Below are 12,174 nucleotides of genomic sequence, written 5' to 3'. Positions count from 1 at the left end.
GTTTCCTCCACCATTCCAAAAACATGCATGGTTGGCTAGTTGAACACTCTAAATTGCCCCTAGGTATGAATGTCTCCGTGAATGGTTGTCTCCTTGTGCCCTGCGATTGGTTTGCCACCGATTCAGGGTGTCCCCTGCCTCTGGCCAGCTGGGATAAGCTCCAGCACACCCCGCGACCTTTGTGAGGATAAGTGGCTCAGAAAATGAATGAATGAATGAAAAGTGGTTTCTTAACTTGGATTTTTTTTGTAAATAGAGAGCATTTTAAGTTTCAAATCTCAAATTCATTGAAAGCATTGTAAAATCCCCAATACTAACCCCCCAAGTCCTTTAAAATTGATCAATGTATACTAATTTTATATGAAATACAACATAAAGAATTAAAAAATCAGAACATTATTTATTTAGACATTAAATTTAATAAGACATGCAAAAACATTTGCTAAGGAGGAGGACAACTGTTGGCTGCTGGGTAAACATACGGGCAAACTCATGTAAATTCACAATTAAAAATTACGTTACATTTGGAGAAAAATCGATCCAACGATGATTGCCTTTGACAGTAGAGGCATTTTTATTAATTTAATTCAAGAATATGGTGGTGGGGCGGTCCGGTGTGTGAGTGGTTAGCGCGTTGGCCTCACAGCTCTGGAGTCCTGGGTTCAAATCCAGGTCGATCCACCTGTGTGGAGTTTGCATGTTCTCCCGGGCCTGCATGGGTTTTCTCCAGGTACTCCGGGTTCCTCCTCCCACATTCCAAAGACATGCATGGTAGGCTGATTGGACACTCTAAATTGCCCCTAGATATGAGTATGAGCGTGAATGGTTGTTTGTCTCCTTGTGCCCTGCTATTGGCTGGCCACCAATTCAGTGTCCCCCCCGCTAGCTGGGATAGGCTCCAGAACCCCCCGCAACCCTAGTGAGGATAAAGCGGTTCAGAAAATGAGATGAGATTCATATAGCAGTGTGTTTAGAACGAGTTTTTAAAACCTGGTGGGTTCAGGCCTTCCTGTGTGGAGTTTGCATGTTCTCCCTGGAAAATCGTGGCTTTTGTCTGGGTACTCCGGTTTCTTCCCATATTCCAAAAACATGCATTGGAGTCTGGTTGAACATGCTAAATTATTCCTAGTGTAATTTAGGTGACTATGAATTGTTGTTCATCTCATTTTGCCCAGCAATTGGTTGGCAACCAATTCAGGGTGTCCCTTGCCTGCTGCCCATATTAGGCTGGGATAGGCTCCATCACCACCCATTTCCCTTTTGAGGATAAGCGGTACAGAAAATACAAGGTGGGCTGAAAGTTATTAATATCATTTATGTGCAGGTTCTATGGACTTAATCTGCAGTTCCTTTTCCAACCTTTTTTAATTTATTGGATTTTTGGATGATTACCTGTTCAATGGACGGTTCTGCCATAGCATTAATCATGTCACTATAAGGAGTTTTCTGGTGCTCAGATGTAAAGTAATAGAAAACCGACATATCTCTTTGCAAGAATTTCAGTTTGAAATTGACATTTTTCGAGAAAAAGAACATCACTGAAAATATTCACGAACATAATGAAGAAAATCGACACGAACATTCTATTTGAATATGACAAGTATTTTGTTTCTGTCAGATTTTTTTTGTCAGTCAGACGTGTCATTTATATATGTCTTTGCGTCCCTTTAAGGCAGCGGTGTCAAACATACGGCCCGCGGGCCGGAACCGGCCCCCAAGGAGGTTCGATCAGGCCCGCAGGATAATTTGAAAGTGGAAAAAATGCATAAAAGACATGGAATTCATATTTTTAATTCAGTGCAATTCATGGATTATCCGCTAAGGGGCGCACTCTTTCCATCAGAGTAGAAGACAAGCCGCATCACTGAGACAGACACTTTCTTCATTACACATTTAAAATCACTCTCCTTAGTTTGTAAGGTGCACGCAGGGATTACATTTAGATTTTATATGTGTATGTTTAAGTGGTTTAACAATTCCTTTCTTTAAAAGTCTCATTTAATCTTAAAGTGCATTACTATATTTTTCAGTACCAATTAAAGTTTTGTGCCTTTGTACAATCAGTGGGATCAGTTGCAATGCATTTTTGTGAATGATAAAAGTAAATTGCACATTTGTCTAAGGAAATATGAGGTGTTTCATGAAATGTTTTGTAAAAGGATAGTTCATTAAATTTCAATATTTTCCTAATGTTCTCGTGCTTCTTTACACCAAAACAAAGGAAAGACATGATATTTTGGTTATTTATAGCAGAGCATGGTATAATTTTAATGGTCCGGCCCACTCGACATCTCCCTAGGCCGTATGTGGCCCACGATGCCAAATGAGTTTGACACCCCTGCTTTAAGGCATCAAAGCACTTGTTCGTGGCGGAACTACCATCAACACATTCATTCCTCATTTTGCACTTTTGAAATTAATCGAGACAATGTTGATTTACAGGTAGATGTTTTTTCCTGCTTGGCATTGCTGCCTTTCACACCTCCGGTGTCCACGGGTCAGCTGCAGGGTCATCAGCCAGGTTCATTGATGTTTTGCTCTTTTAAACCTGGAACATCTCCTTTTGGCTTAGCAGTGAAAGAGACGTCTCCCTGTCAGCCCCTGCAGCTAATAGCTAATATGACAGAATTGATGAGTAAAATTAATATCTACTTGAGATTTTTTGGGCAATTATCGCAATTTAAAAGACTAAACAATGTGAACTTTGGGAGATGGAAATATTCTTTGTTCTCCTTCAAAAAGGGGGTCGGTAGAATTGAGCGAGTGATTCTCTGTAGCGATACTCAACAACCCTATTTATTTCACAACAGTCAATTTCAAACATGGTATGAGACAAAGTCAAAATTTTACAACGTGAAAAAAAATAAAGGCACAATTTGTGGTCTTAAAATGTTCAATCATTTATGCCGAAAATGGCAACACTTACCATAACTTTTGGTGATTGTAATGGGAATTTTGTTTATATTTTTTCCAACAAGGTTTTATTTTGCCTGTCACACACATTAATTCATATTCATCTTCTTCCGCTTATCTGAGGTTAGGTCGTAGGGGTGCAGCTTCAGCAGGCAAGCCCAGACTTCCTTCTCCCTAGCCACCACATCCAGTTCTTCCGGGAAGATCCCAGGGCGTTCCTGGGCCTGCCGGGAGACAGTCTCCCTAGCGTCTCCTAGGTCGACCAGGAGGCATCCTAATCAGATGCCCAAGCAAACTCATCTGGCTCCTTTCGATCTGGAGGAGCAGCAGCTCTTACTCCGAGCCACTCCCGCACGACCGAGCCTCTTACCTTGTCATCCAGGGAGAGTCCGGAGAAGCTGTGGAGGAAACTAATTTCAGCCGCTTATATCCGGGATTTTGTTTTTTCGGTCACGACCCACAGCTCGTGACCATAGATGGGATAATAGAGGGTGTGAGCGACCCGTAAATATAGAGCTTCACCTTTCGGCTTCTCCTTAGGAAAGGTACTGATCCCTGACCCAGAAAGAGCATGCCACCATGATTTTGGATTTGGATATGCTGATTCTCATTCCGACCGCTTCATACTCGGTTGTGAATTGTTTCAATGAGAGATGGGAGATTGCAGCCCGATGAAGCCAACAGAACTACATCATTTGCAAAAAGCTGGGAAAAAATACCGAAGCCACCAAACCAGACTCCAACGCCACACCTGCGTCTAAATATTCTTAGGAAGTTAGGAACAGAATTGGTGAATCAATTTATTGAAAGAAAACAAAACTAATGATGAATAGTCATTAAAATGTACCTGGCCCCCAAATAAATGAAACAAACAAATTATATCTGTGTCATGGATTGTGTGTGAAACTTGCTGCAGGGTCTCCAAGGACAAACAGAGGAACTCTAATTGCATACGTATCTCAACAACTATGTGTGATCTGACTGGTTCACTGACGGATTTAAATGCCTGCTATGTTGCTGATGTCCTTTCTGAACCCCCACTGGGAGCAGCTTCTGACATAGTGGAGTTCCCCTACACAAGCTCATCACAATTCTGCCCATTCAATGATAGTAAGTTAAAAAATATATATATATATATATATATATATATATATATATATATATATATATATATATATATATATATATATATATATATATATATGTATATATACATACATACATACATACACACACACACACATACACACACACACATACACACACACACACACATACACACATACACACACACATACACACACATACACACACACACACACATACACACACACATACACACATACACACATACACACACATACACACATACACACACATACACACACATACACACACATATACACACATACACACACATACACACATACACACACACATACACACATACACACACATACACACATACACACACATACACACATATACACACATATACACACACATATATATATATATATATATATATATGTGTGAATATATATACATATATATATATACACACACACACACCGTAAAACCTCTTTGAGCGGCAGCTCTAATAAAACAGCACCCTCTAATTCAGGGGTCCCCAAACTTTTTCTTGTGAGGGCCACATAACTTTTCCCTTCTCTGATGGGGGGCCGGTGTCAGTTTGTAACAGAAAAAGTGTGACGATCGTAGGGGAGCTTAATTTTTTTTTATTGTTTTCCAGAAAGCCACACATAACCAAATAACCCTTTCCAGGTTCTTTACAGAAAAAAAGTCAGGAAACATATAATAACACTATTAATGAAATAAATAACTAAATAACCCTCTCTGAGTTCTTCACAGAAAAAACTGGAAATAAATAACACTATTTATGAAATAAATAATAACTAAATAACTCTCTGGGTTCTTCATAGAAAAAAAAGCCATGGAACATTAACTTTCTGTTGTGCCATGCACAATCTTCTCCCTTTGCTCTGAAGTTTATGCACGACACCACAACCGTCATTACAGAATCCCACGTCAACATTTAGCAGCACAGTGCTTGGTGGTGAATTTGGCAGTGGACTCGTAGCGGGGCGGTGAGACCCCTTTTTTCCAACTCCCGGTTCATGCGTCCCATTATTAGACCGCGAGTTTCGGCCACCATGCTAGGAGCCCCGTCAGTCGTGATGCTAGCTAGCTTTGACCAGTCCAGGTCCAACTTCTCCATGGTTTGGCACACTTTGTCAAAAATATCCTCTCCCGTTGTAGTCCCTTTGAGACTTTGGAGGGCTGCCAGATCCTCGCAAATCTCAAAGTTTGCGCTAACTCCACGAATAAAAATGAGCAGTTGCGCTGTGTCTTGCACGTCCGTGCTTTCATCCAGTGCTAATGAAAAAAAGTCAAATTATTTCGTCTTCTGCTGCAGCTGGGCATATACATTACTCCCGATTTCTCCAACGCGTCTGGTCATTGTACTCACCGACAGACTTACGGCATTAGATGCATCTTTCTTCTCGGGACACACCTCCTCCGCGACAGTATCCATACATTTCTTAACAAACTCTCCGTCAGTGAAAGGCTTACCGCTGCTTGCTATCAATTTAGCAACCCAAAAGCTGGCCCGAACGGATGCCTGGTTCTGCTGAGATAGTAGTCCACTTTTTCGCTTTGAGAGTTTGTCTGCTCGTATTTGGCCTTGCAATCTATCGTACTTGTCTTTGTGACGGGATTCATAGTGTCGGCAAAGATTGTATTCTTTGAATACCGCCACCGTCTCTTGACAAATGAGACAAACAGCCTTTTCTTTGCATTGAACAAAAAATAATCGTTTGTCCACTCCAGGTTAAATACCCTGCATTCTGAATCAATTTTTCTCTCACCTAACTTTTTCGCCATTATTCCGTTCTCAAACAGGTTGCAGTTTTAATATGCTTGAATAGTCCGCGATGGTCCCAGGGCTCCGCCCTCACCTGCGATCGTCCAGATGTCTCGGTAACACTGCTCGTGCATGCAACGGTGGACGTGCCCGCATGCATCAAAGGGAAACACTCTCCCCACGCGTGTCACCAAAGAAGCAATGCGAAGCCCCGCTTCACTGGGATGATTTGTGGGCTCAGCAGGGGTGCAATGAACCAAACACAAGATTAAAACGTCCCAGTCTTCGAGGCCAAATAGGAAAAAAAATCCGATAGCGTCTCTGGTATTGTTCAGAGGGCCGGTCCAAATGTGCTGGCGGGCCGCATCCCCCCCCCCCAAAAAAAAAAAAAAAAAAAAAAATCCGATAGCGTCTCTGGTATTGTTCAGAGGGCCGGTCCAAATGTGCCGGCGGGCCGCATCCCAAAAAAATAATAATAATAATAATAATAATAATCCGATAGCGGCTCTGGTATTGTTCAGAGGGCCGGTCCAAATGTGCCGTCGGGCCGTATCCGGCCCGCGGGCCGTAGTTTGGTGACCCCTGCTCTAATTCATGGGTAGGGAACCTATGGCTCGGGAGCCATATGTGGCTGTTTTGATAGGTGCATACGGGTCTCCGCTAAAATGTGAAGTAAAATATGGTAACCGCTGTTGAGAGCTTAGTCCTGAATGCATCAGTAGGAGCGTTATGTGATCATTGTGGCGACGACACTACTTCTAATGCGGCTTTAAACATTTTTTCCATTAGATTCTTCTGCATGCATACTCCCATTGGTTATCATTGATTAGCAACAGTGCGACAATATTGTCAAAAGATCTCAGAACGTTTGTACTTTAAAAGTGGTGACATTACTACAAATGGCACACATTTTAGTGTATTTTTCCTTTTAAATTTTGAGTATGGCTCTCAAGGAATAACATTTGAAAATATTAATTGTTTATGGCTCTCTCCGTCAAAAAGGTTCCCGACCCCTGCTCTAATTGAACGGCACTACGGGACAAAGTTTGAAAAATAGAGCGACATGCCGGTGAAATTGAGGTTTTTCTCAACCTGAGAAGGTGGTCAGATGGCAAGCTCATTCTTGCCTGGGATTCATACTGTTGTCACATTAGCGATGCCACCAAGAAGCAATTGAAGAAGCTCCATATTGATGTGGCCGTGGTTCCAGGAGGCTGCACCAAATTTATACATGCCCTCGAGGTCTACTCGAACGCCCCATTCAAGGCCAAAGTCCGACAGTTCTATGAGAACTGGATGTTGCACGGCGAGAAGAGCTACACCAAATTCGGCAACGTGCGAGCACCAACAATGGAAGTTTATTTGAAATTGATTGTTAATGCTCTGGATCATCTGCCGAAGGATCTAACATCAAGTCGTTCAAGGGATGTGGACTGACCAACGCTCTCGACGGCTCGAAGGACTGCCAGATCCATTGTTTCAGGTCAGACTGGTTTGCAACTTCTCCAGCAAGCGCGAGCCAATGCTGGCGATGATAAACGTGAACTCACTCAGACACTCGTCGCTGATGCGGAAGGTGATGTGAATGACGAGGACAGCTACAACAGCGACGTGTCACTTGATTTTCACCAGTGAATTTGTAATTACTTACCAGTAATTGCCTTGTATTTGTGCCTTTTGTTAAATAAATATGTATATGTTACCTGGTTTCTCTTTTCATCCATAACATTTACTGCATCTTCTCAAAATTCTGACCAGCTAGTCGATAAATTGAATGGCACCTCTAATTGAACGGCACTACGGGGGAAAGTTTGAAAAATAGAACGGCATGCCGTTGAAATAGAGGTTTTACGGTATATATATACCGTATTTATTCGCATGTAAGCCACTTTTGTCGGACAAAAAAATTATGGCTCAAACGAGGGTACAGGTTATATGCGCATAAAAATACGACATGCACAAAACTGCAAGTTGACGACGCCATGACACGATGACGTTATGACGCAAGACAATGCGGCCGATACCGTCATTTATTAAAAAATAGAGAAAAGATAAACAGATAAAACGCTAAACAAAATGTATTTTGACGTCTATGAATATAATTCAAGGAAAACAAAAAACGTATCTTGCATAAAATGTGAAAAAACTCACTCATGCCAGTCACTCGCTCAGGGCGTCGCCATTTTACCGTAGCTAAACGTGCTCTGACAATCAGGGGGCGGCTTATACGCGAGAATTATAAAATTCAACCGTTTTATGGGTGCGGTTTATATGCGCAGGCGGCTTATATGCGCATAAATACGGTATATATAGTATACATATACACACGTATATAGTCATACCTCAACTTATGAAATCAATTGGTTCCTTTTTTTTGTAACTTGAAAATTTCGGAAGTAGAGGTGTGCTTTATATGTAAATTTCTATTTTGTTCCACGGTCTTCACACAACTACCAACTAACCAGGGGTGCTCAATACGTCGATCGCGAGCTACCAGTCGATCTCTAAGGTACGATTGGTAGATCGTATGACACTAAGATTTGATCAAGTAAAAAAAAAAATTATATTGGAACTGAGGGCGGCCGGTAGGGTGAGTGGTTAGTGCGTCGGTCTCACAGCTCTGGGGTCCTGGGTTCAAATCCAGGTCATGTCCATCTGTGTGGAATTTGCATGTTCTCTCCGGGCCTGCGTGAGTTTCCTCCGAGTACTCCGGTTTCCTCCCACATTCCAAAAACATGCATGGTAGGCTGATTGGACACTCTAAATTGCCCCTAGGTATGGGTGTAAGTGTGGATGGTTGTCCGTCTCCATGTGCCCTGCGATCGGCTGGCCACCGATTCAGGGTGTCCCCTGCCTGTGGCCCGGAGTCAGCTGGGATAGGCTCCAGCACCCCCCACGACCCTAATGAGGATAAAGCTGTTCAGAAAATGAGATGAGATAAGATGTTGGACCTGAGCTGTGAAACAGTGCCATCGCGAGTTCAAGCATGATTACAACCTGCCTACACTATTTGGGGTCCTGCTGCATGAGGTATATCATCAGCATATACATAACTGATGAGCTCTGTCAGGGCCCCAGAAAAAATGGTAGATGGCGCAACGTTGGCTCCTTGAAAAGTATATCTTGGAGCAAAAAAGTTTGAGCACCCCTGAAACCCCTAAACCCTTTAAAATTGGTCAGTGTCCCACTTTAGTGTGAAAGATGTGAGGAAACACAAAAATTAGAGAAAATTATAAGGAAATGATTTATGAGTGTCTTAAAATAAATAAAGCATGTTAAAATGTGCCCTGCACCGGTGAAATAGTTGGCCGCTATTATGGGAGACGTAATACCCATGTTTGTCCACCAGATGGCGGCAAGCCACTTTGTACTACATTTTAGACTTTTACCTGTGCCCTGTTGTGTGTGTCTGTGTGTGTGTCAGTGTATGTGTCTGTGTGTCTGTGTGTGTGTCTGTGTGTGTGTCTGTGTGTGTGTCTGTGTGTGTGTCTGTGTGTCTGTGTCTGTCTGTGTGTGTGTCTGTGTGTGTGTGTCTGTGTGTGTGTGTCTGTGTGTGTGTGTCTGTGTGTGTGTGTCTGTGTGTGTGTGTCTGTGTGTGTCTGTGTGTGTGTCTGTGTGTGTGTGTCTGTGTGTGTGTGTCTGTGTGTGTGTGTCTGTGTGTGTGTCTGTCTGTGCGTTTGTCTGTGCGTTTGTCTGTCTGTGCGTGTGTCTGTGTGTGTGTGTCTGTGTGTGTGTGTCTGTGTCTGTGTGTCTGTGTCTGTGTGTGTGTGTCTGAGTCTGTGTGTCTGTGTGTGTGTGTCTGTGTGTGTGTGTCTGTGTGTGTGTCTCTGTCTCTGTGTCTGTGTCTGTGTCTGCGGCACTATAGTTTTTGACTAGCTGGTCAGAATTTTGAGAAGATTCGGTAAATGTTATGGATGAAAAGAGAAACCAGGCAACATATACATATTTATTTAACAAAAGGCACAAAAATACAAGGCGATTACTGGTAAGTAATTACAAATTCACTGGTGAAAATCAAGTGACACATCGCTGTTGTAGCTGTCCTCGTAATTGACATCACCTTCCGCATCAGCGTCGATTTTCTGATTGAGTGCACGTTCATCGTTGCCAGCATTGGCTCGCACTGGAGAAGTTGCAAACCAGTCTGAATCGGGCCGTCTGACCTGAAACAATGGATCTGGCAATCCTTTGAGCCGTCAAGAGCGTTGGTCAGTCCGCATCCCTTGAACGACTTGATGATTAGATCCTTCGGCAGATGATCCCAAGCATCGACAATCCATTTCAAATAAACTTCCATTGTTGTCGCATTTTCCCGAATTTGGTGTATGTAGCTCTTCTCCTCGTGCAACATGCAGTTCTCGTAGAATTCTCAGACTTTGGCCTTGAATGGGGCATTCCAGTAGACCTCGGGGGCCTATATAAATTTGGTGCAGCCTCCTGGAAACACGGCCACATCAACATGGAGCTTCTTCAATTGCTTCTTGTTGGCATCACTAATGTGACAACAGTACGAATCCCCGGCAAGAAGGCACTTACCATCTGACCAACTTCGTAGTGACGTTCAATTTGAGGTGCCGTTCAATTAGAAGGTGCCTTTCAATTCGAGGTGCCGTTCAATTAGAGGGTGCCGTTCTATTTTTCAATTCTTCCACCAAGGTGCCGTTTTATTAGAGGTGCCGTTCAAATAGAGGTTTCACGGTGTGTATATATATATATATATATATATACACATACATATATACATATATATATATATATACAAATATATATATATATATATATATATATATATATATATATATATATATATATATACATACCTACATATATATACATATATATATATATATATATATATATATATATATATATATATATATATATATATATATATATGAGAGAAGCTGAGGACAACAACAATAATACGTTTTGGTGGAGGTTTGTGTGTGTGTTTTCCTTCTGTATGATGGCTGGGTGATTGTGTGTTTTTCACCACTTGTGTCCTTCCTGGCTTCCCTTTCCAGCTGTTTCTATTTTTTTATTACAACCCTTGTCCGGGTATTTAAACGCTATCTTCAATAGCTCAAGAGAGCAGCAAGCAAGTGTTTGTTGACGTTTTTTTGGGAGTATTACCTCGTGTCGTGTACCTCATATACCTCATGTACCTCATGTTTCTGTCTCTTCCTCTTTCCCAGTTTAGTCCCATTTTGCTTCCTGTGTTCATTGTTTTTGTATGAGTATTTTTGTCGTGAAAACATTAAGCTGTACAGCAGGACTTTCTTTGCCCCTTTTTTTCCTGCCTGTCACATCCTGGGTTCTCTCTCGCCACGCACCCGAGGCGATCATGACAGAATACTCCCACCAAACAACGAACCCAGTCATCAGAGCCCCAAGTTATCTTTTTGATTTTTCATGGGCTGTGCCCTGGTGTGAGCTCCCCTAGACAGTTAGTCGGCGAACCCTTACTGTGGTTCACGAATGGCGATATATCATGGCCTTCTGCATGGTGGTCTGCGGGGAAGCACGGGTAGCCACTATGCCCAGCTGGGTGGCCCTCGCCAAGTCGCCGATGAGGGCGGTCGGACTGCACCTTCCGCTCAACGGCGGCGGAGGGGAGGAAGAGGTGGAGTGCACAGAACTTCGACGGCCAAGAGTGGGGCTCGGGCGGCCGTTCTCAAGCGGGGTATATATCTGACGGTCGTCGTCAAGCATGGCATTATGATGACGGCGGCCATTTACAAACATGGCATGATAATGTCAGCCATTTTCAAAAATGGCATGATGACGGTGGCTATTTTAAAACATGGCATGATGACCGTGGCCATTTTCAATCATGGCATGATGTTAGCGGCCATATTAAACATGGATAACGACAGGCATTTTCGGGAATGGCAGGATGATTTTTTTTTTCAAGTTGGCCCCATCAGGCAGCAGCCAGTGGCAGTAGCTCTGTCTGCTCTTATTTGTCTTTTTGTTTTACAGCCTTTCTATCTTTTTTTTACATTTTAATATTTCTTAATACATTCCTTTTTACTTTACCGTATTTAATGGCATATAAGCCGCACCCTGAAAATTGCCTTGAAATTTCTTAATTTTACAATTTCTCGCGTATAGCCCCCTTGACTCCCAATTTTCACCTCCATATTCGTGGTTTTAATAGGGAGTACAAATTTACTACTTTGAAGTGAAAATCTTAAGAAAAATCATCACGAGTGGTATTTCTGAGATACTGAATGAATCAAAAGCACATTATTAGGGTCAATATCATAAGGAAGTTAAAACAGTAATACCTCGACATACGAGTGCCCCAACATAGGTGTAATTTGAGGTACAAGTAAAATTTCAAGCAAATATTTACCTTGAGATATGAAACA

The 12,174-nt window shown here is 42.3% G+C and overlaps 1 protein-coding gene across 1 annotated transcript in view; it reads left to right on the top strand.

The window, feature by feature from the left end:
• The window catches only part of f3a (coagulation factor III, tissue factor a), a 74,410-nt gene that overhangs the window by 17,646 nt on the left and 44,590 nt on the right, over positions 1–12,174 (top strand). Inside the window, exon 3 of the mRNA XM_077623779.1 lies at positions 3,830–4,023. Within this exon, the coding sequence (XP_077479905.1) occupies positions 3,830–4,023 (194 nt within the window). The remainder of the gene's footprint in view (positions 1–3,829; positions 4,024–12,174) is intronic.

Source organism: Stigmatopora argus, chromosome 17, assembly GCF_051989625.1.
Source record: "Stigmatopora argus isolate UIUO_Sarg chromosome 17, RoL_Sarg_1.0, whole genome shotgun sequence".
NCBI lineage: Eukaryota > Metazoa > Chordata > Actinopteri > Syngnathiformes > Syngnathidae > Stigmatopora > Stigmatopora argus.
This window is presented reverse-complemented; position numbering and strand designations above follow the sequence as displayed.